At 42.4% G+C, this 27,948-nt stretch overlaps 3 protein-coding genes across 5 annotated transcripts in view; 1 reads left to right on the top strand and 2 right to left on the bottom strand.

The window, feature by feature from the left end:
* myo1ha (myosin IHa) overlaps positions 1 to 227 on the bottom strand; it is a 9,020-nt gene extending 8,793 nt beyond the window's left edge. Inside the window, 1 exon segment of the mRNA XM_008282057.1 lies at positions 1 to 227. This exon segment is cut by the window's left edge and continues 2 nt beyond it. Coding sequence (XP_008280279.1) covers positions 1 to 227 — 227 coding nt within the window.
* Positions 228 to 12,551: 12,324 nt separating this feature from the next.
* Positions 12,552 to 17,500, top strand: foxn4 (forkhead box N4). The gene is made up of 9 exons (XM_008282056.1): positions 12,552 to 12,631; positions 14,877 to 15,043; positions 15,637 to 15,749; positions 15,829 to 15,939; positions 16,026 to 16,153; positions 16,249 to 16,345; positions 16,435 to 16,642; positions 16,752 to 17,144; positions 17,250 to 17,500. The coding sequence occupies exons 1-9, from the start codon at positions 12,552 to 12,554 to the stop codon at positions 17,498 to 17,500; spliced, it is 1,548 nt and encodes a 515-aa protein (XP_008280278.1).
* Positions 17,501 to 18,183: 683 nt separating this feature from the next.
* Positions 18,184 to 27,948, bottom strand: part of acacb (acetyl-CoA carboxylase beta) — a 25,854-nt gene continuing 16,089 nt past the window's right edge. For all 3 annotated transcript variants that reach the window (XM_008282053.1, XM_008282054.1, XM_008282055.1), the window contains 24 exons: positions 27,335 to 27,431; positions 27,132 to 27,239; positions 26,965 to 27,021; positions 26,413 to 26,454; positions 26,109 to 26,324; positions 25,766 to 25,921; positions 25,327 to 25,530; positions 25,054 to 25,209; positions 24,856 to 24,978; positions 24,491 to 24,760; positions 24,279 to 24,376; positions 23,757 to 23,877; positions 23,557 to 23,667; positions 22,864 to 23,007; positions 22,640 to 22,760; positions 22,462 to 22,558; positions 22,257 to 22,353; positions 22,022 to 22,157; positions 20,943 to 21,120; positions 20,719 to 20,831; positions 20,446 to 20,600; positions 20,135 to 20,305; positions 19,659 to 19,795; positions 18,184 to 19,167 (listed from right to left, as the gene is read on the bottom strand). In XM_008282053.1, the coding sequence (XP_008280275.1) occupies positions 19,041 to 19,167; positions 19,659 to 19,795; positions 20,135 to 20,305; positions 20,446 to 20,600; positions 20,719 to 20,831; positions 20,943 to 21,120; positions 22,022 to 22,157; positions 22,257 to 22,353; positions 22,462 to 22,558; positions 22,640 to 22,760; positions 22,864 to 23,007; positions 23,557 to 23,667; positions 23,757 to 23,877; positions 24,279 to 24,376; positions 24,491 to 24,760; positions 24,856 to 24,978; positions 25,054 to 25,209; positions 25,327 to 25,530; positions 25,766 to 25,921; positions 26,109 to 26,324; positions 26,413 to 26,454; positions 26,965 to 27,021; positions 27,132 to 27,239; positions 27,335 to 27,431 (3,235 nt within the window). In that variant the 3' untranslated portion in view covers positions 18,184 to 19,040. The remainder of the gene's footprint in view (positions 19,168 to 19,658; positions 19,796 to 20,134; positions 20,306 to 20,445; positions 20,601 to 20,718; positions 20,832 to 20,942; positions 21,121 to 22,021; positions 22,158 to 22,256; positions 22,354 to 22,461; positions 22,559 to 22,639; positions 22,761 to 22,863; positions 23,008 to 23,556; positions 23,668 to 23,756; positions 23,878 to 24,278; positions 24,377 to 24,490; positions 24,761 to 24,855; positions 24,979 to 25,053; positions 25,210 to 25,326; positions 25,531 to 25,765; positions 25,922 to 26,108; positions 26,325 to 26,412; positions 26,455 to 26,964; positions 27,022 to 27,131; positions 27,240 to 27,334; positions 27,432 to 27,948) is intronic.

The following is a 27,948-nucleotide window of genomic DNA, read 5'->3' as shown; positions in this document are numbered from 1 at the left end:
GTGCCAATATATGTCTAAAAGAATGAGTTAAAAGTTTAGATTTATTGCAAAAATGTGCTTACATTTGTTGACAGCAGGGTTTAAATTGTCCCTCCCAGACTCACATAGATGAGATCCTTGCTGAAGCGTTTCTTTAGGTTGCTGAGAAAAGCCACTTCTGTGGTTTCATCCAGGAGCACAAAGTCCTGAATTCCCACCCGGTCCCTGGCAGTCAGGGCCCCCTCCATGTCGAGCTGACCCTGTGCAACAAGTCATGTCAACCATATGGGAGCTAAATGCACAGCTTCAGAGCTCTGGGAATAAATAAATTCCTAATAAATAGCACAACAATCTCCAGACTTCTATTGTATATTTCCAAAGCAACACTATTAAACATTCTATAGTTTCACATTTGAGTTTGTTAGAGTTAAAAACTTTGTGAATTTATTGGTGAGATTAACATTAAACTTTATAGGAACTAATCTTTGCCAAAGTAATAATAACATGTTAGAACACTAGCGATGCAATATTCATCATTTTCAGTCGTGTAGTTTGACTACAGCAGCTATACGAATGAATGTTTGAATAAATGTCTCCATGGGGGAGGACAGCGCTGAAAAAAGCACCAAAAAAAGCACAAACATGGTGTCTGTTAGTTCTATTGAAATAGGAGGTCTAGAGGTCCTATGTGTCTTTGAAGCAAAGGTCTGTGATTGTGCAGATGAACAGACAGAAGATAATGATCGCTACACAACACACAGGGACCTTGGCCAGCAGCCCATAGTTCCCTTGAGCTGACGCACCAACCAAACACAACACACTGTGCAAATGGACTCGGCGAGCCCAAAACAGCGGCACATTTAAGAAGCATAGTGGGAAAAATTCCACCAATCTGTTTTGCATTCGCAGCACCAACACTTAGACCAAAGGTTTTCACAGCTTTTGTTGGTTTTGTATTTTTTTTCTCTCTCCTTTGGAAGCAGAAGTCCTTTGATTCTCAAGTCTCTCTGTAAAAACATTAAAAAAGATAATCCATTGGATCTAATTGACACAAAGCCCTCCTTCCCCCCTCCTCCCTTGCCTCTATCCTCCGCCTATGGCCCTCATTTCTTCTGAGAAAGGCCAAGTGTTTTTGTCCTGTAAATACCACGGAGCAGAGACAAAAAAGACGTCTTTAAAATGCAGTCTACAATCCATTACACATATTCCCCCTGCATATCCATTCAGTAATTATTCATTAGAAAACATTTAACGTCACAGTGAATTTCACACTAGGCAGTCGAAACACAATAGAGGAGATTTGGCCTATTTTGGGGTGAGGAGTTGGGGAGGGGTTAGCTGTACAGAGGAAGGGTGAAGGCGAAGGACGGAGGAGGAGGGGAGCAGTATTTGTCTGATCTGAGAACCTCTGAAACGGGGCCGTCTTGAGACAACGGGGACAGACTAAATAGTGCAGTAACGGTCTGTGCCCCGCTGCTTGCTGTGACACTCATTTAGTGTGCTTTAGTGTGCCCCGAGGGCAAACAATAGAGGCTTGTTCTTAGCAATCCTGCGCTGTAATTTGGACTTCATTACTTTGCTCATACGGGGCCCCATGGAAGGATAGAGGAGGCTAGTCAGATGAGAGTGTTTTTTTCCACCTGTCAGCCCCGCACCCCCAAATGCTCTCACCCCTCTCCTCAACAATACCCCTCACCCCGTGTCCCCACCAATAACCCTCACCCGACCCCCTTCCCATAGCCCCCCACCCTCCCACCCACCCACTTTAAGCCAATGAGACAGGTGAACAATATCATTGAAGGAACCCTTTTTTGGACGTCAGAATCAATCTGGCGATGTGATGGTAGTGGTGCTGCTGTGGGGTATCTGTGACACCCCCTTCCTTCATGGGAACAAACTTCTCTCAGGGCAGCACAGGCAGACAATGTGCTGGGACAGCGTGACTTAGGGATCTGCCATACAGTATTACAAGTAATAACATGAACAGATAAGCTCCTGTCAAGAGGAGGATTAATGAATTCAGCGGTGATAATAATGCTAATGTTTAAGGTTTTGGGACTAAATCTAAAGGTTTGCTGTTTTCCATTCAGGGTTCCTTTGGTGTCCTGCAGGTATTTCTTTTTAAGAAAGCTGTCTGCAGCAAGCAGATGTGTTTCTAATGACACTGCACTAGAAAGGCTGAACACTGAATGGGCGTTTTTAGCCCAGGAGGACAAGAGAATCTGAGCTGAAGGAGGCACCTGACTGTTGAAATAGCTCTGCTTGTGCGTGTGTGATTTGTAGTTTCTAACAAGCCAAATGGCCCAGATTGTAATTCTAGTTATAATTAAACAATAGACTTCCCAATCTCGTGTATAGCAGCGGAAAGAATGATTATGTAATGAATCCCTTAAAGCCACGGTCCGATCAGGTAGATTACCTTGCTACCTCAGAGCACAAGCAATTGTATTTTAATTAAGAGATGGTCCCTCATCTTGGTCTAGAGTGTCAGTGTTGCCTGAGACAGAGTGATCTCATCTGTGTGAGGAGTGGAGGTAGCTTTAGATGAGGGAGGGAGGGGAAGCAGCTGCTAAGACATAGCAATTTACCAGCTAACACTTATCTGCCCCCTCAAAGAGGATTCTACCTGATTATATGATACATGATAAGTAGGATCTCCACATGACCCCAAAATGTCACTTCAGGTCTTCTCTGCACAGCTTTGACCAGGGGCCTGTTTTCCAAAAAGCATCTTGTAGCAATACTTTAAATGTGCTTTCAGATCAAGAGTCAGATGAGAAGAGTGGTACCACTTTCATATCTGTGTCTTAAATGTGGGGCTAGACAGTTATCCAAGCTTAGGACGAGGGAAACAGGTGGCCTGGCTAAATCAGAGGGCAACAAAATCTGCCAGCCAGACTTATTAAACCAATGTGCTGTTTGTCTAATTTGTACAAAATATGAAGTTCGAAACATGAGCAGTTAACACACAACTAGTGTAATCTGCCAAAAGTCCCTGCTCCAAATTGGAAATGTTCACACATTTTTGCACACATGTAGCAAATTGTGATAAAACATGTTGGTTACTGGAGGTGCTGGTAGGCACATTTTGTCAAGCTGATCCAACTAATGTAGCGTTCCTCCAATTTCTACTCTTTGTGCTGAGCTAAACTAATCGGCTCCTGGCTCTAGTTTAAAATTTATGACAGTGCTATCAATCTTCTCGTCTAACTCCCTACTAGAAAGCATGTTTTAAAGATGACAAGGCGTTTTTTTTTTTTCCAAGGTGGTGATCGTATATCCAAGCCCACAGACTAACAATGGCCTAAAAGACCATCTTAAGTGACTAAATAGAGCCCAGGACTGAACGACACTCACAGAAAATACTGTTAATTCACTCTGCACTGCAAAGCTTTTTCTACCAACTTTGAAACGGTTGGCAGCACCTTCAGCTACCGAAAGGTGTTTTGAAATGCAGCAAAACTCTAAGACTGGTGTCCAACACAAACCTGCATTTTGAAGCTGTGTTGTTCTGCTGCCAGTGAGGCTCCAAGCTGAAGTGATGTCCTTCCCTCCAGAGAAGTTAGACAAAAATAGTGTTTCCTCCTGTGTCTGCTTGCATGGAGGCAGTCAGTGAATCTCTGGGTTCTTGACAGTCATGGCAAAAGTCAAGTTTGTTTCAGGCTAGTACAAAAACACATTGACTATCTTCTCTGCTAGTAGCTCATTCATGCAGCATGCTGTGGTAGTACAACCGAGGTGATGCTGCTTCTCCACATCATCTGTACCCAGGCTGAAGGCACTGTGGGCCGAGTGCTTAATCATTCATGTCGTGGGAGGTGGAGGGACAGAGAGATCTTATTCAGTGCTTACCTGGGTATCTACTGCTCTACTGAGTGTAACATAACAATACAGAAACAAGATCCAAACTAGACCAATCCAACCATCCCCCTTTCCCTCTCTCCTTCTTCTCTGCCTTCCCTTCTCTCTTTCTCTCTCTCCATGCTCCATTACAGCAACAGCAGAAAACTCCCAGTCCAGTTCTTCCAGCTGGCACAGTCCAGGTCTGCTTACTGATCTTTGATTACATGGGTACATTACAGGCTAATCACTGAGTGCTTTATTGCTCAGTATAACAATGTTTGTCCAGGGAACAGCATTGTTTTGAGCTGCAGTCTGAGCTGCCAGTGCTTATAGTGCTTTTGGAAAATGTTAACAAGGCTGGTGCCCAAAAGCAATTACCAGATTTGTTGCCTCAGTGAACACAGTTATCGGGGCCTTCAACTGAAATTCCTATGATAGTACTGAAATGACATACTATGAAGTATTTTAGAGGGTTTTTTTGCATGTAGTAGGGAACTGAATGTGTAAAAATGAGAGGAAAGGAAGCTGACGTGGAGGGGATATGGAAATAAGAGTGTTGGCCAGAGCTGAACTGTGAACTTTTCAGTTTGTGGTCAACTCCTTGACCCTGTTCAGGACTTTCATGTTACCGTACGTAGAAGGTCTTTCGGGGTCCATTGGACCCCAAGAAAGAGTATGTGCAAAATATTTGTTGGTACTCATTATAGACTTTTATACAATGTTAAATAAGCTTTCTGATAAGTTGACGTATTTTTGGTTCCAAATGCATGACAAATGTCCCTCTTTTTCTGTTTAAAAAAAAAAATCTTCAAAAACAAAAAAACAATACCTGTCGCCTAAACCAAATGGCCTGGGGTCCAAAAGACCCCAAAAGTCCTGAATAGGGTTAAAAGTGTGTATAACCAGGGTGCCTCATAAGTCTTCAAGTTCAGCTTTTCAAGAGTTTTTGTTCATCACATGCTTATATAACATGAGCAATATAATGCAAAGTGACAGTTCAGTGAGGATCTTCAATAACAGCAACACATGAAAAAAAACATTCCTTAAAAATAAAAAGTCCAAAATTAGGAAGCGTACAATGATTGTGAAACTAAAATGCAGCATACATTGTGTAAGAGTTGCAGTCGTGTGTGTGTGCATATGTGTGCATACATCTATATGTCATATACATATTTACATTGTACCAGTGTGCTGTTGTTATTAGAGATGAGGTGCTATGCTGATGCTGATGTTTGGCAGCTATAATGTTTTCTCTTCATGTTCAGTTTAGCTTGTTAGCACATTAACAGGCATTTACCATCAAATGTTATTCAAAAACCAAATGGCAATGTACCCAATAGTCGAGGAGATCACAATGTAACATTAGGCTTAATTATCCGTGAACCATGTGTATCTATAGAACAACTTACTTCCATCTGGACGAAGGTGGTGGACCAGCCAACCAACTTCACTATCAAATATAGGAGCCATACTGCTTGGCCTAAAATGCAGCAGGGACAGTTATACAAAGACGACACAGTAAAGTCCTTCCTTTGCAGCATGTAGTTTACACACATTAGCTATGCTTCAACTTGCTTTCAGCTACCTAAATCCCTCATTCACTTGCTAAAATTGTTGAGCCAGGACTTGGCTTTAAGGTTATTTATATCTACTAACAATAAGACATTGATGGATATACCACCATTAAACTGGAGCTTGGATTTGGTACAGGAATTCCAATTTTGTGTGAACACTGTGTTTTCTTTTTGCCTTAAACTAGCTGCGGCTTGTGAGGTGAAACTGGGTGGGAGTAACAGTGTGTTTAGCTCCGTAACCTGGTAACCGCTGTTAGAAAACACACTTCCTCCAAGGTAACACAGGTGTCCTTTTTCTCTGCTCTGGTGTCCTAAATGTGAGAAAGAAAAAGCTCAGGTTTCACCCAATTTATGAACTGATTAATGTTTGGACAGCTTCCAGTCAACTGGCTATAATGGGGCACCAGTTCAGTGTTCAACATATTGAATTATTCACTCTCCACTCCAGAAAAGTTGTCAAGGTTACCTCTGCCGTCGCCCCACCTCTCCCTCGGCCCAGCGGCCCAGCAATGCTTGTCCAATCTTAACAAGCTTTGTGCTACCCACTGGGCTCTGATTCAGCACGAGACCCGGCAAATCCAATTACACAGGAGTCAGAGAGGTTGATTTTCCCATTATAGATTCCATGCTGAGAATGAGAGCTGATGATAACACTCACATCACACCACTACTGCCCCCTTTTTCTCTTCTCTCCTCCGTATTTTGTGTCCATTTCACTGTTCCCCTGCCTTTATTTCTCTCTCTCTTCCTATCTAATTCCTCTTTTCCCAAAGACTTTCTTTCTCCCCCCTGTTCTTTTCTTTGGATCTCTCCTTCTTTCATAGTCCATTATTCTAATTTTTCAGAGCAGCGTAACGAAGGCTGGGCCCCGTCATCACTTTAGTCCTAAAGTGCTGGGTCAGTGAGGTTGCTTCATACCTCGCATTGGACATTTTTTACTCGAAAATTAATTCTGTCTTTCTTAAAACATAATTTTATCTGTCTTCTACTTTGGATTACTTATTTTGTCCTGTTTTTGTGTACTGCACCTTTAAATATGTAATTGTGTTACGCTTGATTTGCTAATTTTCTTATTACAATACCTACACATGAGGAATAAAACAGTTTCCAGGCTGGATAACCTCTGAAAGGTCACCGCAAAAGCTAAATGCAGAGCAATTCAGACAACTTGACTTAGGGGTGTCTGAGTTCCCTCCTCAGGGGGACACATCATGTGCCGGCTGTGCCACATCAAAATTAAGTGAAAGCTCTTTTGGAAATGAGGCTCTTTTACACTCAATCAGCTGTGAAAAAGAAGAGGACTTTTGCTCCATCTTCACCCATTAGGGCACTGAAAAGGCTTGACCTCGACTCAGAGCACAGGCTTTGGTGTTGACACAGGTCACTCAAAGGTCAACACTACTGACCTTTCTAAAAATTTAGGATCAGGGTTTCTGTGATCCTTCAGGACAATAGGATTGTGAAGTCCACCAGTCTGTCCAGAGAGGTCAACGGCTCTGTAGGAGAGAAGAAGATGGTGTGATGGGACCTCAGGGGGCATTTGTGACTGACCAATATTGACCAAAACTCTGTCAGCAAATAAAACATCCAGTCCATTGTTCAGCTTGATGTAAACAGACAGTTAAAACTCAAGGCTGTGAAGTCAGACAGTGGTGGAAGAAGTAGTCAGATCACTTTTACTTGTGTAATTCTGTACAGACATCCATCCATGCATTAGCTGTGCATGCTTTATCCTATAGAGGGCTGCAGGGACTTTACAATACTGCACAGAAAACATGCTCCAACACAAGTGAAAAGTATGCATCCAAAACATTACTTGTGTATCATTGGCAAACATACTTTAAACTGTCAAAATAAAAGGTATCCACAAAGTAGAGAATTGCCCAAGCATGATGGTGCAAAGGTTACTAGTGTTTCCTCACAGCAAGAAGGTTCTGGTTTCAAACCCGCTGGTTGGCGGCACCACTCTATGTGGAGTCTGCATACTCTCTCAGGACCTGCATGGGTTCTAACACTTCTTCTGAAGTTATAAATTATGGGAGTGTTAGTGTGCATGGCTGTTCGTCTCTTTATGTGCCTCACCTCTCACCAAACGCCAGCTGAGACAGACTCCAGTGACCCTCCACAGGGTAAAGCAGGTAAAGCTGATGGATGGATGAATATTTATAGACACAATACAACATTTTTTTTTCTATTTTAGATGTTTTTGAATAGTATAATCTGTACCAATGCATCATGCTTTACAAACATAATAAATCTTGTCGGTAAAATCTTCACCTGTAAAGTAATTAGTAACTAATTTAGTAAAGGAAAAAGTACAATATTGTATATACAGCATGAAATGGAAGAACTCAAATAAGAATTTCAAACAATTTCAAAACTGTCAACAAGTACAGTATTTGAGTAATTGTACTTTGTTACATTCCTCCACTTAACTGGAATGATAAGATGTTGAGTCAGCAGCATGTTGAGCCTGTTCAAGGATTACTTTAATAAATTGGAAGAAAACGGCTAGCCATAGTCCCATTATTTTGGTTTTTATTTGCCATTAGAAAATCAATACTACTGAGATTTTTGCCACCACCATCCTAAAACTGAAATGAGAGCCATGTAGCTATTGCAACATAGCTTCATTAAAACAGATGTTGGCACTTATTTTGTTGAATGTGACACGTTCAGCTCTGTTCTACTGAGTAGACATGGAAAGGTGTGGACTTCATCTGTGCAGGATTTAATGGCAGAAATGTCAGCAGTGGAGCTCTGAGAATCTCCCCAGATTAAACTCAGACTGTCTGCAGGGATGAATACCATACGGATGAAGTAGTGTTTTGGGGGTGATTAGGGTGAATTGACCCTTTAATTCAAATGTCTGGAACTAATTATGCAGCACAACAATTGCAATTACGTTGAGCAGCATTTAGGGTGTCCTGGTTTAGTCACACTTTATTGTGAGCACACTAAAATAGCACTGCATCCTTTTTTAAATACCCTTTTGTAGTAAAGATGTAAAGTCATATGAACACATTATACAAACTGATGCTACCAGCTAATTATCGCCATCCTCCTGTGAAGGTGTAGCTACACTGGAACCTGATGTAAGTCGTCTCCAGCTGACTGTCAGTCTGGACACTCTGCTCCATCCAGGTTGAAGCTTTAGTGAGGAAACATTGGCAGGACACTACTCCTTGGCTAAGTATGGCTGACAGCCGCTTCCTCTGTGTGGCCAGAGGGTCACTCTGGGTGACATGCTGTTCTGGGGGACACTGTGTCTCTGCCTGCAGAGGCGATTAGAGGGGTGAGCTGACCTCGTTCTCAGAGGGGCTGATGTGTTTTATGTAAACACTTGGTGCAAGACAAAAACACAGGCTACAAACACAGGCCAACCCTCGGGCGGTGATCCCATTGTTTCCCCATTACTCCTGAACAGGCATGAGAGAGGAGAGCCGTCACTCTGTGTTCCAGAGCTGCAGGGAGTCCTCGAGCTCTTCGTGGCACCGAGTCTCTCCTGAATGCATCACACACAGCCAGGTCATGCCCTGAGAGCTGTCCGCAGGCCACTGCCATTACCTTAACAGAGCTAAACACGTCGCTACCTGGGCTTACCTAATATCACCATTATTAGGTGTCCACAGGAGCATAGGGATGGATAAATAGAACTTTATGTAGCAGCTGGAAACACAAGAAATCTATGTTACAGCAGATCTTAACAAGAATAACTGCAAGAAACATGCAAAAAGTAGACCTGAGGTGACCTCTGACTTCTGATATCAACATCTTAAAGCTTCTGATCTGCATACTGGTGTAACACAAGTTACAGGTAATATGATGATGATATTGTCAGGGACTCCTCACACCCTCTCCATAAACTGTTTGAACTGCTACCATCAGGCAGCAAACGTTTCTGGAGCATTAGAGGAAGAATCTCCAGAATGATCAACAGCTTCATTCCACAAGCTGTCAGAATGTTGAACTGCTGATCTAGATATGCAAACACTTATTTAAATTGCTTTAAGTTACTGGATCCTGAAGAAACACTCTCTCATCTTGCCTGTACTACTGTGTATGTACAGAAAAATGACAATAAAGTTGATTTGAATTTGAATAGTAACTGGCCGAATTGCGTGACTCTCAGAAGTCTGGTTTTAGTTAAGTGGTCTTTTCTGAAGATACAATCTGGAATCTTGGTCAGTAAACATGAGGGACTTGCAGCTACAAAGCCTTTTCTTTTCTCGCGTTTGGCATATTTATCACAAAATGTAGCTGAACATTATCACTCTGCGTGTCTGTTTTAAAAGACAGGGATTAACTTTATTGGTCAGGAACATGAGGTGATGTGCAGAGATCAGAGAGTCACATCCTGAACAGCTGCTGCATCACAACTGCAGAGTGAAGTAATCCAACAAAACTAGTATCCACTCAGCAGGCACACATTTAATGCACTGAAGGGCTTCAGTTCACAGCTACTTTCTTTATGGATCGATTTGCTGATTTTGATTAAATAACAGAAAATAGTAAAATAGGTCCATAGTGAAGCTGTCACATTGCTTGGTTTTACAAACCTAAAAAGTAAAACAACAACAAAACCTCACATTTGAGAATACGGGACTACGTGTAAATGTTTGTCATTTTGGTTGAACAAATTAGGGAGGTTATAAATTAAATTGTGCTGCTCATTGATTAAGCAACAAATCAGCTCCAAGGTGTTTCTGTTAATTTACTCAATACTTGGCTGCTGGTCCCTTTTCCTGCGCATGGGCACTGGGCACATCATCATCATCATCATCATCGCAGTCAGCAATACCAACTTGTCAAAAAGTTTGAGCCCACCCTCCCTCTCCCCCGCAGAGTTCCTCGACGTTTCCAGATCACAACCCCGCGGGCTTTAGGACCTACAGGATCTGCTTTCTGAGGATGCTCTTGTTTTTGTCCGTTACGTTCATGCATGTAATCATTGATTGTGCCTATTGTGACAGGCCGATTTACCATCTGTAGGCTCCCATGGGGCTGATACTGCTGTCACTGCAGTCTCCCTGCAGACTTTAAGGAATTCCCCTTTAATTTCCGGCCGCAATTTAATCTCAGACTGGTTTCACACTTAAGCCTGGTATTAAAAGACCACACCTGCTTGCTCGTACGTCGCTCCATCACTGGTGCATTCACGGCGACTCGGGAGTTTCTGTTTTTGTGTGTCATGAATGATGTTATATTTAATTGTAAAACGATTTAAAGTGAGACATTAGAAGGGTATTAGTGTAACTTTTGGCTTGTTTGTGGCGCCTTTGAGGTCTGTTAGGTCCTCTGGAGGTCCCTGAATGTGCCAGACATTTATTTTTCCGAGAAACTGTGGGGAAAGTAAATTAATGCTTTAATACTATTGGTTCTTTTTGTCACAAATTCTGATCTGCATGATAAAAAGTTAGATATCCCTACAAATCACGTCAAAAATGATCACACAGGCTACTTGTTTAAGTTCCCACCCCATGTGCACAGAACTCAAATGACAGTCTATAGTGTATCTAAAATATGCTTTATCTTTAGTGAGATGTGTTGCAACCATTCAAGACACAACTCTCATGCCAAAGTTGGGGTTTTTTTTCCCCTTCCTTTTTTTTTTTTTCTAAAGTGGACCTGCTCTCCAGACGAGTGTGGGTTTTTGCCGCCTCCTGCTCCAGCCCACCCGGCCCCCTGCCCTCCCTGCCCGCCTCCCCGGCTCTTTTTTCCCACTGCTGAGAGGAGCAGGACGCGGCCACAGCGGCGGGAAGCAAATTATCTACAAGCACTTCCCTTAAAAAAAAAAAAAAAAAAAAAGTTCACACTCACATACACAGATGCCACCACAAGTAGCGACTCACAACGTCTTAGAGCTGAACGAGGGAGTAACTGGGAATAACCTGGCAGGAGGACAGGTGGAGCAGGATGGATATTTAATCATTATTCTTATTTTTTGTGTTTCTTTTTTCCCCCCCTGTTGCTTCTATTGTGATAAGTTTGGATCAGCTGTTTTTTAAAAAATAACTATTTTGTCGAACCAAATATCCCGAACAGGACTGAGGCCTGAATTGGTGTATTTTGTGTTTTTATTAAAAAAGAAGCACCTGTGCGCCACTGGAGCAACAAGAGGGGAACTTACATCCATCGTCTCATCTGCTTAACAATCAGCCAATAAGAAGACGAAGGTGTCCTGACGGAGTATGGCCTAACTTTTAACGCAGGGAACGTGCGTTTGGCTGCTGGTGGATGTAGGTGCAGGAGGCGCACCAAGAGCGCGTAAAGTTCCCACAAACTGAGAGAAAATAAAACCTCGCCGCTTCAACTCTTGGATGTTGTCGGGGCCGGCGCTGACAGTCACTGCATTAACAACAGCTGTCAAACTCATGGGACCCTCCTGCCCCCCGGGCCACTCGGAGCTCCGCTGAGGTCTCCACTGCGCATGTCAGAGCGCTGGACAGCTCCAGAGAGGGAAATTTAAAAACGGTTTTTTGGAGAATCAAGTGCAGCACAGAGAAATACAGTACAGGAGCTCACGACCGGCTCTCACCTTCTTCAATATCAACCAAAACAGGTGAATTTTTTTATGACTTCTCTTCTTCAGCATCAGGCCGTTTAATCGGATTGTTACTGTTGTTGAGCCAGTTGTCATTTAAACGATTTTTAACGAGAACTTCTCTGCAGGCAGGCTGAAGGATAAGACATTTAAAACTAGGCTGGCTGACAAAATGTGACCAAACGCTGATGTTTATGCCTTATTAATATTATCAATGTTATTTTATTTCTGCAGGCTGTTCTTTGTATTTGAATTCGTGAGAGAGGAACAAAAAGCACTCAAACAACAAAATGAGCTCCAACAAAAGGCACCGAGATGCCAAATAGAAATGTTATGAGCTTGTTTTTTCTTGTATCAAGTTTTTGTTTAACCTCAAATTTAAGTTTAAAATGCTTTTGCTTTTAATGAAGCAATTTAACTTTTTTTTTTTTAAATCACATGTTGTTCCACCGCTTGCTCAGAGGACACTATCTGAAGTTATATTATGCATATTGTAATAACTATTATCCGCATCGCTTGTTTATTTCAGTTTGAAGTATAAGTGAGGATGCATATTTAAAGTGTGTGACTTTTTATGTGTTTGTGTACAGCAGCACTACACATCCCAGGAAATGATAGAAGGTGGAATAACTTCCAGGATGTCAGGAATAATTGAGAATGCAGGGCATCATCCGTCTCCACAGGACTACAGGTAAGACTTCTGATTGAAACCACATTCGGCTACATTAGGATAAACTCTCAGAGAACATTCTAGCAGTAAACAATGTGCTATTTTCTTGTTACACGTTGCCAAAAACACTCATCTCTGAGATGCCTCGATACTTAAAAGGCATATTTTTTATGAATAAACCCTTTAAGATGTTTTTACTAAATGGAACAAACTGTCTCACCCACTATGTTTAATCTTAATGGTAGATGGACAGCTCTTTTTGTGCCTGGGGGGTTGCATGAAAAAGGAGAGAGGAGAAGAAAAAAAAAAACCTGAAGAATAAATGATTTTCAGTCTGAATGGATCTGTCAGAAACCATCAGCTCTGTTTACACTCCCGCTGTCGGCGCACGGAGAGCCTGAGCCTCTTGGCTTGCCAGCTCAGGGGGAGACGGGGCGCTCTGGGTCACCAGCATGCACAAGTGGCTCCCAATTAGAAAAGGAGGGAGGAAGGGAAGGGGAGGGGAGGAGGCACAATATTTAGTGTTGTTGAACTTCTGGAAAAACTTGGATGATACACGGAGACACCAGCTCAACATGTTTTGCATCAGTGAGCAATTTCTATGCTCTGCTAGGGAGAGAGGAGGGGAGGTGAGAAAGCCCCCTTGTGTGTCGTCTATTCACTGGTTTCTATCACTGGGATCTCTGCATTTATAATAGATGATTGCAATCTTGAATGGATTTGTCAAACAAAAGTGCTAAAGACCAGCTACACACACACACAAGACTTCTGGTGCATTTCGAGTATATGTACAAATTGGCTTTTGTGTGCAAAACAAAAAAGAAAAAGCGGCTGCAGTTATACTTTTGTGGCACCTCAACATTCATGTCTCTTGAGATTGTTCTACATGTTTTTTTTGTAAGAAGTAAAAGAAAAGTCACAGGAGAGATTGAAATTACAACAAAAGTCCCTCTCTTGAAGTTCGGTAAACTAACTTCAAAGCTCCAACACGGACAATGTGATGCACATGCATGTTGGAGGACGTGTGCTGCTGATTCCTGGCTGCAATGATGTCACTTATTCAGACGGCCGACACAGAGCCCTGACCTCAAACTACGTTTTCACCCCCTCTGGCCCGGGGCTCCGTTGATTTTCCCCGTTAAAGGAGGGGGACAGGGGGATGATGGAGGAGGAGGAGGAGTGGGAGGGCGGTGGCTGGAAAGGGACAGGGAAGCAGATGGCATCCTATTTGTCCCTCTTATGTGAGGCCTGTCATTCCAACAGATTAATGCAAGGGTCGGGTAAAGAAAAGAAATGACAGAGACAATCAAGGAAGGGTCTGGGGAAGACAATAGAGCCACGTGCCACTGGGCAGATTTGTCGTTTGGGACACAATAGGTGATCATTTTTCAATAGACAAGGCCAACTGTTGCAGGCAACATGTGCTGCTGTCCCATGTTTCAAACGATCTTATGCGTTGTTTACTTATGATTCAGCCAATGGGTAGGGCGAGACCGTGGTCACCTGACACAGGGTTGATTTTTTATTAGGAGATTTGGTGTGTGTGCGTGGGGGGGGTTGTACTCCTGCACTGTCCACAGACCCACAAAGTAACTGAATTGTATGTGTTGTCATAGCGACCCCAATTACGAAGCCCTTGCACAGTGAGTGTGTGTGCAGAGAAGACTGGAGAGGATTCAAGAGGATTCCTCTCTTTCTTTCTTTCCCCACGAGGCTCGCCTCATAAAAGACATAATAACTGAAAGTTGATTTGTGCTGGCAGTGCACCGGTTAAACAGAAATCCTGCCTTCAATTCGGGGTTTTTTGGTTCAATTTTGTTTTTATTTTTTTTGCTCAAAAATATGTTACATAAATTAAATTAACTATTTTATCTTCATAACATTCATAACAGAAAAGAAGAAGCAAAAAATCAGTGTGCCACTCTAGTAAAAAAAACAACAGCACACATGTCAACAGATGATTTACTCTGAATGAAAAGCTTATTTAACTCTCTCATTGTTGATTAAAACTGTCACTGCTAAATAACACTTGTGGATAATCTTCTTATGGTAAATCCTGGATGGCTAATACACAGCTTCACTGGGCAGCTTTCATCTCTGTTTCTCCACATTCACACTCATTACACTGCTTTTGACTTTGAAGGACAAAATGTTCTGTCGAGTGTTTAGATTTAAATTCCACTTGTGATCTACATGCATCGAGCCGACAGCCGTGTTAACCCAGTAAACCTCCTCCTCCTCCCCCCCATCCCCTCCTTTCCTGCAGGCTTCTGACCACGGACCCCTCCCAGCTGAGGGAGGAGGACCTCCCTGGGGACCTGCAGTCTCTGTCATGGCTCACCTCTGTGGATGTGCCCCGGCTACAGCAGATGGCTGATAGCAGAGGCCACAGCAACGGGCCCTCCCAGGGCAGCTTGCTGGAGCAACAGACAGGTGAGGTGACAGGGAGGGGACAGAGCAAAATTCAAAAACGGCAGCAACTCTCTGATTGGACAAAGCAGGACTGCTGGATTGATTTGGATTTTTAGATATAAGCAGATTTAGAGGACTGTCCTGGAAGATAAAGGTCAAATGGGATTTGTTTCCTGCACTAAAAACACACTCTGAGATTAAATGATTTTAATAGTTTTGATTTAAACTGATAAAGTTCAACTGTGTGCAACGAATTATGCTTAAAAAAATTAGAAGCCTATGTTTTCACACATAATAACACAGTTACTAACAGGAGTAATCCACAGACCTCAGAGGGAACTGTTTGACTTAGAACATCTGCTAGTGAACTATTTGTCACAGTGAAGGAGTCTGTAAATGTCATATGTGTCTCACTGTTTAAAAAAATAAAATAGTTCCGATGTAGAATTTGTGAAGCAATAATCAACACATACCAAATGCTATCCAGTCTTATTCTACAAGACAAATGCCACAGTCAGTGTCTTCAGGACAAAAAACTAAATACACCACCAATACTTCGATGAGTAGAAAGCATTGAAAGTGAGAAAATAATGTTTGTCTGTTGGTCTTTCCAGCTCAGCTGAGCAGCATGACGATGTCCGCCAGTCAGGGCTCCATGCTCCACCTCCAGAGTAACATGCAGCACAGCCCTCTGGGAATCAGCATCATCAACACCCACAGTGGAAGTGTAAGTTTTTACAGAACTGCAAGAAGAAGCATCTTTCATATTCTATGATGCTGAGTGTAACGTAGGATTTGTTTCACAGATGTCTCCATTCTCCATGAATGGGATGCCCTCTCCAGGATACCAGTGCCCTACCTCAGTCTACCAGCCGACACCCCAGCAGGTGTACTCTCTAACCCAAACTGGACAACAGGTAATTCACTTCAAGCTAAAGAAGATTTTATGAGTGGAGAAATGGTGAAGGATAAGGTCCTCATTATGTTCTCTTTTCTTTCTTAGTGTTCAACTGGTGGACTTTATAGCAATGTCTCTTTCAACAACCAAAGTCTATTCACGCAACCTCGCCTGGCTCCACAAGACCAGGAGCTGCAGCCCAAGTCTTTCCCGAAGCCAATCTACTCCTACAGGTCAGCACACAAACACTCCTCTAAAAAACAAAACATCCACCTGAATTTTCTCCTTTTTCATGTTTCACCTAATTGGCACAATATTTTTTTCTCAGCTGTTTGATTGCCATGGCTCTGAAGAACAGCAAAACTGGCAGCCTCCCAGTCAGCGAGATCTATAGCTTTATGAAGGAACACTTTCCTTATTTTAAGGTATGATGCTCTGTTCATATTACAGGGAAAAGGCTGAGTGCATGTATATAAGGAATGTGACTAATTATACATGACCTCTTTGCCTGCAGACCGCACCTGATGGATGGAAGAATTCCGTCAGACACAACCTCTCCTTAAACAAATGCTTTGAGAAGGTGGAGAACAAGACAAGCAGCTCGTCCCGTAAGGGCTGTCTGTGGGCACTGAACCCTGCCAAAATTGACAAGATGGAGGAAGAGATGCAGAAGTGGAAGCGCAAGGACCTCCCAGCCATTCGCCGCAGCATGGCTAACCCTGGTCAGAATTTTATTTACTTAAATGTAAAAGGTCAATTAGCAAACAAGTCGTCAAAAACTGACAGCGACATATTTTTGCTCAGTCTGACAGCCTGTCTTCCTTCTTACAGATGAGTTGGACAAACTGATCACAGATCGCCCAGAGAACTGCAGACGGAAGGCTTTAGAGCCAGGAATGACCCGGCTGCCCAGCTGTCCGACCGGCCTCCCGCTGTCGGTCCCGGCCCAGATGCAGCCTCAGCCTATAGTCACTCTGTCCCTGCCGTGTTTACCGATGCACCAGCACCACCAGCTCCAGGCCCAGCTCCAGGCCCAGGCTCGACTGGGCCCCATGTCCCCCGCCCCGGCCCAGACGCCTCCCCTCCACACAGTCCCTGACCTCTCTCACAGTCCGCTCACCCAGCAGCCGGGCAAGCCTCCAGACGATTTCTACAGCGTGCACGGTGACACGCACACAGAGGTGGATGCACTGGACCCAAGCATCATGGACTTTGCCCTTCAAGGTAAACTCTTTTTTTCCTAAGTAACAAGTGTTTTTATTTGTTTGTTTACAAGATAAGCGCAGAGTTGTTGCATTGGTACACTCACACCTCCATCCATCTGCTCAGGTAATCTGTGGGAGGAGATGAAGGACGACAGCTTTAACCTGGATGCTTTGGGCACCTTCAGTAACTCACCCCTGCGACTATCAGACTGTGACTTGGGGACAGCGAACCTCCCTCCTGTCTCCAGCGGAGCGAACCTGCCGCTTTCAGACGTGCAGGTGACGGGGCTCTACACCTCCTACACTTCCCAGGATCCCCTGTCTTCCCAGTACATGGGCGCACCAACCAACAGCAAGCCCATCGCCCTGCTTTAAAGCAGCCAAACTGTTTCCAACAGAGTCAACATGATTCATCCAACTGTCTTTGGATATCTGTGGATGCCAACTGAAGAAGTCTGGTTTCTTTTGCGCTACTGGAGAACTACTTGGAGAAAAGTGTTTGCGAACCATTTCACATACAAGAAAACTGCTCATTAAGAACTGAAACTGCTGATAAATAACGAAACGGCTGTAAGAAACACTGTGTAAGACTTCAAGTATGTAGCTTTGCCAAGCAAAGACTCAAAGCCTGTATGAGTACAAAGACTCTATGTGGAGAATTATGTGTAAGTTAGCACCTGCCAGTTTTTCTACTGTTCACTCTGCGTTTTAAAGCCTTTCCATAATGTAGCTCCCCATCTCTTGTCTGTTGTATTGTGCTAGACATTATTGCTGTGATGTTTTATTTATATTTATAAAAGGCAGCTGGAGAAAGTGATGACTCTATCAATCTTTTGCTGTATATATTTGAATGTTTCAAATCGCTATCGCCACTGAAAAGCTTTCTTTTGACTGTATTTACCCACTTCATTCCAAAATGCAGGAGTGTGCCAACATGTCCAGCAATCCAGATTTTACACATCATCCCTCTACACACGGTGATTAACATGCCTCAGATGTATATTATGTTCATTATCTTGATCATAATAAAAATCAGTTGGGTAAATAAGAGAAGCTTCTTTATATTTAAATATATCAATGACATTTATTAACGAATAGCCCTTGGTAGAACACAAGACACAGGAAAAAAGTTTATATACATTCAAAAAAAGTAAAGTTATGGCTGATGTTTCTGGTGTTTCAGTCAGTGGTTAAGGCAAATCAACACATCCCTGCAGAAACCGTCTTCACTCTTTGTGAAACCTGAGTTGCTTGGTGTCGTTAAAATGTAGATAAAAGTGAAAGAAATGCTCACAAGTATCCCACACAGTGTCAAACTACCTTCTATCATTCATACCTTTGTCTTCAGCGCACGAAATAACAACACGGATAAAGTGACGATGAAACAGGTGGACTGACTTAAACGTCAACAGTGAAACAACAAATACTGCTCATTAGAAATCAGCTTATTAATGTGCATTTCTTACAATATTCATCAAAATTCCTATTTTTTTTCCAGATAGATTTGATTCATTTCAAGACTTTTTGGCTTTCGAGTTTTGATCAAATAATTGATCAGCTTTTTGAGCTAATTTCTACATTCAAAGACAAACACACATTCTCTATGTAATATCTTAAAACTAAATGTGATATTTAGCACCTAAATATCAAGTCTCCAATAATGAAGCTTGAATAACTTGTGAAATACGTAGAAAGACCACTCAGCAGAGCACATTTGATGACAGACAGTACCGTCCTTGTGCGTGTATTTTTACAATTACCCATACTAAAATCCCAAAATTCAATACTGTGCCTTTTGCTTGTCCACCTTTTAACACTACAGTGCTTCAGTACCAATACACTTTAACAGTAGCATCAACTAAAATATTTTCTTCTTAGTTTTCTTTAATAGAATAACTTCATAGAGTCCCACAGCTTAACTGGTGCTGGCGTTGTCCATAGTTGTGAGCAGATGTGACAGCTTGGCCCTCTGGGCCGGAGTGATGTTCTGGCTCATGTGGATGATGCAGTCCATGGCCACGTCAGGGTTGGCCTGCACCAGACTAGATACAGGGGAAAAAATAGAACAAGTTTAGTAGTGAAAAAGGTTGAGATAAACTATTTTTAGAGGCGAAAATGTGGAGACTGGCATGAATTTACAGTTAAGGTAGTGTATTCAGCTGTCAATTCTTTGTAGGTCATTCTGCAGTGGTTGATGAAAATATGACTCTCAGTAGCTTATCTTGTGATGTTTTTGATTGCCTAACACCATAATGACTCTATCACTGTTAAATTACTGTGCAAAACCCAGGATGCATCCTACTGAGACTTTCATATATGTTCTATGGAATATTTGATCTATTGGCTCAGTGAAGCTGCAATTCTACAGTAAGTTATATCTAAATATGACAAATTTGATGAAGCAGCTAACTAAGTTACCAAATTACACTACAGTGTAGGCCACGGATGTATAAGCTCACATTTCATATTCACTGAGATGTAGGACACTAAATATGCTATTAATGGTCCACAAAATGTGCTTGTGTCTGCTTACCTGCGAATGTGTTTTAGAGTGTTTTCTCTTTTCAAGTACTTGATGTTTTCTGTGATGGCTGATCGTGTACCGTCCTCTTTGGATAAATGCTTCTCAAGCCACTCGACTACTGCTTGGTTATTATCCCAGAGGTAAGCCTGGGAGAGCAGATACATATACTGTACTTTAAATCTCTGATCAGTTCAGTTTTTAAACATTGAAATGCTCAAAAGGACAGGAAACGAATCATTCAGAAACTTTCAGTCTTTCGGTTTGATTGACGGTGATGTTCACGGCAACACAGAAGGATTAAAAAAGAGCAACTCCACAACTTCACAGGTGTCATGGTAGAAAAATGATCAGTACTAGACAAATAAACATTACTCTGGTGCCCATAACATAAAAAACACATTTCGTCTTAGTTGTACTTTATAGCCATTTATTCACAATGTGTAAACTGTCAGTTGAACATGAGTAGAAGCACCGTTGTCACATACCTTGACCGTTCCCTCTGTTTCAACAAACCAGCGGCGCAGCATTGACTGCATGTGTCCATCACTGAGATCCTTGTTGGCTTGTAGTATCTCACACTTCACCACCTGCTCCAACAGGAGGCGACGCAGACGCCAGTAGAAGAAGGTCCGCACATTCTTCCAGTCCAAGATGTCCTGTTAGAGATGTCAGAGAGCACAGTTAAAGAATTTATAACAGCTTGAGTCCTACGTAAACACCAATTTGTTTTTGGCAACTGATGTTACACACACACTGCCAGTCACAACACCAGACTGTTTATGAAGCACACACTCACAGTGATGACACCCTTCTCCTGCATCCTGCCTGGAGTGTCATGGAGGTCTACAAACTGCACTGCCACCTGGTGGTAGATGGGCGACAGGAACTCCTCTCTTGCTTTGAGCTTTGCTTCCAGCTCTCTGCACTGTTTGTCAGACAGCTCTGGGGAAGCTGATTAAAACAGAAGAACTTGAAGTCACTCAAAGGTTACAAAGATGCCAGCGATGCTTCGATAATGAAGGAAAACACAAAAATTCAAGTGGCTCTGTGATTTGACAGAGAAGGTTACCGAGCTGCTCAGCCAGGCCAGCATAGACTGAATCTAGTCGCCTCATGGTCTTCAGCAGGTCTTTCCTCCTGAATTTGATCTCGACTGTACCTTCAGGCTCCAGCACACCACCTCTGGAAAGAGAAAGAAAACCAGGACAGATACATGAACAGCTTGCAATCACACACTGTTTAGGTTGGAATCACAATTTTCTAAATGTAAGAAAGCATCACTGCTTCAGGTACCTGCTCTCCCTGTCAGCATAGAGCTCCATACACAGGGGGTTGATGGTGGGATCTATCACCACCCAGGACCCTCCTCTCAACTCAGCATGTGGGGGAATGTACACCAGCACTGGCTGCCGGAAACCGTGCAGGGCATCCACAATGTAGGCACCGAACTTTAATATCTGATCATACATATCTGGGACAGAAATGGACAAAAAAAAGTTGGTATTTTAGTAAATACAACCGTCTCAAACAAGCCAGGATTGTAAGCATTTGGGCAGATACACATTTCTTGTTTGTTCATTTGTTCTTCGTCAGGTTGAGATGAAATAATGGATATTCCAAGTCTCAGCCTAAATTTGAGCAGGTTAATGTCAATATTGAAAGTCCTGTGGATAAGGTCAAGAGGGAAAACCCCCTTACAGCACATCAAAAATTAGTTTTCTTGCCAACACTAAAGAGAAACCTTTTTGACCATAAATATAAAAGTTTCTCGTTAGAATGAAAAACCAGATTGAAGGTCACAAACGCATCCATAGAGCAGCCGACAGTTCTGGAACAAACCTCCAAAAATCAACCTATATCAAAACAAAAGACTGAGTGTGGAGGAAAGAAAAGAACATCTCATCAGCCAGAGCAACCAAAGACCTTTTCAGGGTGAAGAGGAGGAATATTTTTGACTGGTCGAGTCAATCAGCTGAACTCAATTTGAGTGAACTTATTCTATTTGCTGATGACCCGACCCACAACAATAAGAGCTGAAGGCTCAGCAGAACACCATCAGAGAAGTTTTAAGATATCTGCTGCAAATGAATATGAGAATTTTGTCTGACTTTATGTGTATATGTTCAACTACTTTTGAACCCCGAAAACATTTGACATTATGTCTTGATAGGGATACATCACCTACACAGTTACTTCTATATTAATGCAAATCTACTCAAATTAAACCTCAAACTTGACACTGTAATGCTGCATCGCTTATTTTACTTTAAATAGAATGAACAAAGAACAAGAAATGTGCAACTGTCCCAACACTTACAGTCTGAACTGTATGTTGTGCAGTGTCTTTACAAAGTTTAGTATTCATCCCATACCCTTCATTCCCCCAGAGAAGCCCCTCCAGTTGGCAAACACCATGAGAGGCAGGCGTTCACGGTTGAAGTCACAAATTGCCTGAGCTGTTTTAAAAGCTGAATCCGGAAACCACACCTGGCCCGCCTGCTGCAGAACCTGACAGAAATGCACAAAAACAAGGGCAGAGATGAAATGCTCTTCTAATTATAACCACAGCTTCTTATACGACACAAACCCACAGAGAGATTTACTCACTTTAGATTCTGAATCCAGGTTTGCTGGATCTGCTGGGACAGTGAATTCAACTGTGCGTGTTTCAACAGCAATGACACCGAGGGGGATTCCTCCTAACCTGTATTTATTCACCAGTAGTAATGTGAATGGATTTAAGCATTAATAAGCATTTGACATACATATAGAGTATTTTTGAAGTGTGCAGATTGAATGTAAGCAGATTTACCGTGCTCTGCCCACGACCACTGTCTGAGCCCAAGACTCCATGATCTCCATGAAGGAGCCGTGGTCAAAGAACCCGCTCTGCCAGGAACCTCTCACGGCTAATGACACAAATTAAAATAGCATCACTTGAGCGTACCACTGAAACAGAGACATTTCAGCAATATGATCATGCAACTCACTGGGGTGAGGTCTGCCAGCAAGCAGCCAGCGAGGGTCATATGGTGCTTTGGTAGGAGTGAATTCTATCTCTCTGTCCACTGGATCTTTAGTTGCCATTACAGGCACAGGGGAGTGTTTGTTCTGTAAGGATAAAAAAAAAAAACAGTAAATGACTCGAAGGACTTGTTCAGTTACTGCATATTTAGATTTCGACATCATATGAAGTTCACACGTTAAGCAGCACCTTTGGCATGTATGAGAGCCACCGGAGGATGGTGAAGACACCCTCAAAGTCATCTGGCACAGTCGTGTGAGTGACTCCATTATTGTGCATGATCTGGACTCCTCCAAGCTGGTTGTTGGAAGTATAAACCTCTCTGCCCAAAACCTGAAAAAGAAAAGGATTAAATAATTTCTTCGGGCTACAGTTCAGTTTTCTGTGACCAACAGGTATGTGACAAAAACTCAGGAACTTTTAGGCTGAACTGCTAAACTGTTTACACAGAGCAGGTAAGAGATGAAGAAATGTAAGTATGTATAGTGTGTACGGCACTATATTTCCCCAATATTGGTAATTGTGTTAACACTTGAAAAAATGCCGTACGCATTAACTCCAGATTTTTACTTTTTTTTTGTAAAATAAATACTCAAAGAAATTCAACTTTAATTTTTTCTTGTTTATATATATATAATAAGCTTTATAACTGTGTCACACTGCACAGAGGACATTTTTGAGTTCTCTCTACTTCTAGCCATGGTGGTGCTGTTTCAGTGGAGGTACAGGACTTGGTGTGGCACACAAAAATGAGCCCACAGTGAGGTGGGGTTCAGAGGAGGACAACATATGTGATCTGGTGTATTTAGCGAATATGACATTTTAATTACGAAACCTTATTCAGTGTGCATTCAGAAAACAACAGGAATTAAAATGGCGAACCTTGTTAAGAGCTCCTGCTCCAGTCAGGATGATGTGAGAGTTCTCCACTTGAATCACTCGTTGACCCAGACGGACCAGGTAGGCTCCGATTCCAATCGCACGGCACGTCACCTGCAGCATAGCATAAAGTGACTCAAGAAAAAATCCCAGAGACTTCGCTGTGCTCTTACTGTTGAGGAAAGTCAGCTCTGCATTCTTACCATACTGATTGTAATGATCTCCTCATAGGCCTGAGAAGATTCTCCAGCAATAGTGCCTGAACCTCGCAGGTTCTCAACGCCAAGACCGTCATCCTTCCCAATGATGTCAGTGATGATGTATCTGCAAATAGTGAGCACATTGACCAGATCATACATCCATCCATCTATCCATCCATCCATCCATTACCTACACACTGCTTAATCCTCACTAGGGTCACAGGGTTGACCAGATCAATAAAGGACAAATTTTTGTTATTCAGTTCAACTCAACTCAAGTTATATTTCAATTAAATGTCCCCATTGACCACAGAGTAGGCTGGTAGAAATTGGTTCTGGTGTTATTTGTAACTGCATGTATCCGACAAAAGCATGTAGCTGCGACAAAACAGATCGATTTTAAAGTACTTTACACAGATTACAGCGGATACACCTAGATTTGTAAGATTATCCCACAGAGAAACGTGAGCAGTGTAACATATTTCACTTAGCTGACTTTGCTGCTTATAAGAACCAACATGGTACCTGGACTCTCCACCTTCTTCAACATGGTGACAGTAAACAGAATTAGTGGAGCTGATACGGGTGTAGTCGTGTGGTGTCAGGTAGAGGTATTTGAAACCCTGCAATGAGAAATGGAAATATTCCATCATAAATGTACACCTACACATACATTTTTCCTGCAGTCATTTCATCTACTTTGACTAAGTGAACATATTAAGAGAACTCTGTGTCACCTTGTAGGGATCAGCAGGGTCAATCCAGGCCACCTGGAACATGTGTTTGACCTCTTCCGCGAGGCCGATTCGTGCACCGCTGTTGGCTGCGATGTAAATTCGGGGGATTCCCTCAGCTCGAGCCAACTCAGACGCCCTGAGATACAGCTCGTCCTCTTGAGGACCAAAGGAGCCGATCATGTGAGTGATGTCATTACAGATGACAATAATGTCTCTGCCCCCTGGGTACTCTGGGGTCTTCATCCTCATCCTGAAGGCAACCATTCCCACCTGAGGAGGAATGTTATAGTGGGTATCAGCATCGTTGCACTAACAAAGCACACAAAGTGCAGTAGTTGATGTAAATGTTCTTAAAACAGTCCTACGTCATTGTCTCCAGGCAGGCGGTTCATCTGCACCAGTCGACCTTGTGGATCCAGAACGAGCTCAGTGCATATCAGCACATCTTTGGGGCATTTGTCTCCTGGACCCCACAGCTTGAATAAAGCCTACAAAAAGATTTTCAGTGAGGTCACACAAGTTGCTAACATTCGGTCTGAAATAAGGCAGTGAGTGAGCAGTACCTGTCTGAACATCTCAGGGAAGTCATAGACGTATGTAGTGCCCAGAGTTTGAGCCTGGAAGCGTTTGGCCTGCAGCAGGTCTTTGGTCACATAGGGAGTGTTGATCAACATGCCATGCAAAGGGCCCTGCTTGTCTCCATATGACTGGAACATGATCTGCAAAGGCAAAAACGACAAGGGGAATTTAGTAGGTGATATGGTCAAGAAAAAGCAGCTAAAATAAATGCCTTGAATTTAGCACGTTACACAAAATGCTCCGTCCATCATCCTCACCTGTCCAGAACTTGGGTCGGTGACTTCTTTATACAAGCTGATGTCCAAATAGTAGCCAGATTCATTTGTGAGAAACAGGCGAATAGGAATGGCATTCCCAGTTGGTGTCAGACGAATGTTGATCTTCAGCTCAGCCTGCATGACCCGCAGCTTCCAAAGACGACTGCCGTAGCGCATCACCATGGAGCGGACAGACTCCTCTATCTGAAGACCAAAACAGGGATTCATAGTCAATCAGATAAATATATAGTCAGAAGTCTGTGTGGGTCTGTACACATAGTTCAGTCAATGTAGACGACAGCTATGACAATGTAAATATAGAATCTAAATAAACTGCAGATAAATTCAACCTGGCTTGAATTCTAAGGACTGCCTGAAACTCATAGTATTAATAATTTGCAGTGAAGAATAACTGTAGAAGAAACTGCTGCACACTGACTTTAGACGGATCCATGATGACAGTGGGTACAAAGTTGAGGAAGATGTGATTGCAGTCTGTGCGGACACTGGTGTTACTGAAGGCCACCTCCAACTCATCCATGGCTTCCAGGAGGAGACGTTCACCTTCATTTTTCAGGTATTCAAAGGAGGCTTCCTGGTTTTGCGGAAAGATTTAATTGCATATAAAAACTGCATCCAACAGCATCATATAATGTTCTTTAATCACACCATAACTAAGTTTGTCATCTTGTAAAACAACACACCTTGAAAAATACATAAGAATTGCAAATAATGTCTTTCATTTAAATTAATACTCTTTGGATTTTAGGTCCTCTTCTTACCTTTGTAATGAGATCCGAGTGTCGGATAATTGCTCGGATGAAGAAGCGGTAGTCTGTAACTTCAGCTCCCTCCTGAACACGAGCAGCACCCAGGTACAGGTGCATCTTGTGGTTGGCACAGGGAACAGCAGTCAGGTCAAAGTTCCTCATTCGGTTGAGCTCCAGTTGAAAAGCTAAAGCTGGCTCCAGATTCCGATAAATACGATCCTCCTGGAACTGAAGAGAAGCACAGTTTGGGGGTCATTATCTCCCCTGACAGCAGGATGTCAGCTCATCAATGGCATCCAGGTTACCACAGACTTACCCCGTCTCTTGCTCTGAATGTGAAGAACTTTGGAAATTCTCTCTGTTTGAATGAAATAGCAAAACAATAATAATCAGACAGCAAGCCTAAAGATACCCAATAAGTACTGAAGAAAATTAACTTAACAAAATGAATCTATTGTGAAGGACTATGGCAATATTTTTAGAAAAAAATATGTATACCAACACTTTAGTTGGTGTTACTTTTAAGTCATAAGAGAAGGTCGCAAACAGTGAAGAAAGAAGAGCAGAGTGGCTACACCGGTATCATTGTTTTTCTGAGTAAAAGACCAGCCAACCAATAGGTATAAAGCAGCACAAAGGCATTTTTTGAGTAAAAATAAATCAGGATTTAAAAATTCTTCATGAAAGCTAGCAGCAATAAAAAAACAAAGTAACACCTCGTATTTAAACGGACGTTTAAATGAAAACTGAACATTACACTTATTCATTCTCTCTTTGTTGTAAATGTCAGAGCGGCACACATCCAACTATTACTATTTCACACGCAGGCCATCTGTGATGATGAACTAGTGTTCATTAAAATGATTACCCTTTGTGCAATCAAAAATGTGACTCTCCTGATCCCATACTCAAACAGGATTGCTTTCTGTTGAAAAAAAAAAAAAGAAAAAAAGACCATTTTCAGTTCAATAATATACATACATGTGTGTATGACATTCATAAGAGGAACATGTTAACCTGGATCTGGTGGCTGACCTTTGACTGGGCGAAGGCAGTGAATGCTGTGACCAAGGCATCATCATCTTCTGTGTCTGCTGTTTTTATGGACACGTTGATGATGTGGATTGGGTTCTCCTTGATGTTCTGTGAAGGATGACGGAAAATTTAGTGGCTGCAGAGAAACAGGTTTTAAAAAGCCTTTTTGTATTAATAAGCCTTTGCACAGCCAAAGCATTCACCTTAAAGTTCTCCTCATAGAGACTGGAGCAGGACTCTAAGAACGAAGCGCTCTCCAAAAGCGGTTCTGCAAAACTAGACAGAACTTCATCGAAATTCCTGCAAAAGAAAAAGAACACGTGAGCATGAGACAGCTTATCACTTTGATTTACATATCTTTGTTGTAAATAAATAGGAGAATAAATAAGAGCCTCAGCAGAAGGCAACTGGTCTTTTCTTTTTACGGTTTCATGAAGTCAGCAAAGTGAGCTGGATAAAACAACATCAAACAAAAAGCAAAGATGAACAGGCGGAACAACATTCTCATCCCCTATGAAGCTGTGTCTGGGAAAGAAGAGTTGGGGAAAAGAAGAATTTTCTCCAAACACAACACACTACTATACTTCAGATCCAGAAAAAAAGCTTCACCCCAAAGATAAAATACCTAAACACAAGCTGAATATGGTTGTGTATGCAGTCCAACACAGCACGGCGCACACAGACAGACAGAGAGACAGAGACGGAGAGAGAAGACTAAACAACAGCTCCACAAGCAAATGGCAAAAAACAGGAGAGGCAGCTCTTCAGGACAAGACTCAGCAGTCCCACATGCATCTGAAGGATAAGGGACACTCTT

The sequence above is a fragment of the Stegastes partitus genome, unplaced genomic scaffold, assembly GCF_000690725.1.
Source record: "Stegastes partitus isolate 25-593 unplaced genomic scaffold, Stegastes_partitus-1.0.2 Scaffold255, whole genome shotgun sequence".
NCBI lineage: Eukaryota > Metazoa > Chordata > Actinopteri > Pomacentridae > Stegastes > Stegastes partitus.
This window is presented reverse-complemented; position numbering and strand designations above follow the sequence as displayed.

Excerpts from the sequence above, each read along its gene's own strand:
- foxn4 (XM_008282056.1), top strand. The coding sequence starts at position 12,552 with ATGATAGAAGGTGGAATAACTTCCAGGATGTCAGGAATAATTGAGAAT. Across the intron at positions 16,154-16,248 it reads AAGCCAATCTACTCCTACAG|CTGTTTGATTGCCATGGCTC; the intron begins GTCAGCACACAA and ends TTTTTTTCTCAG. Across the intron at positions 16,643-16,751 it reads CCGCAGCATGGCTAACCCTG|ATGAGTTGGACAAACTGATC; the intron begins GTCAGAATTTTA and ends TCCTTCTTACAG.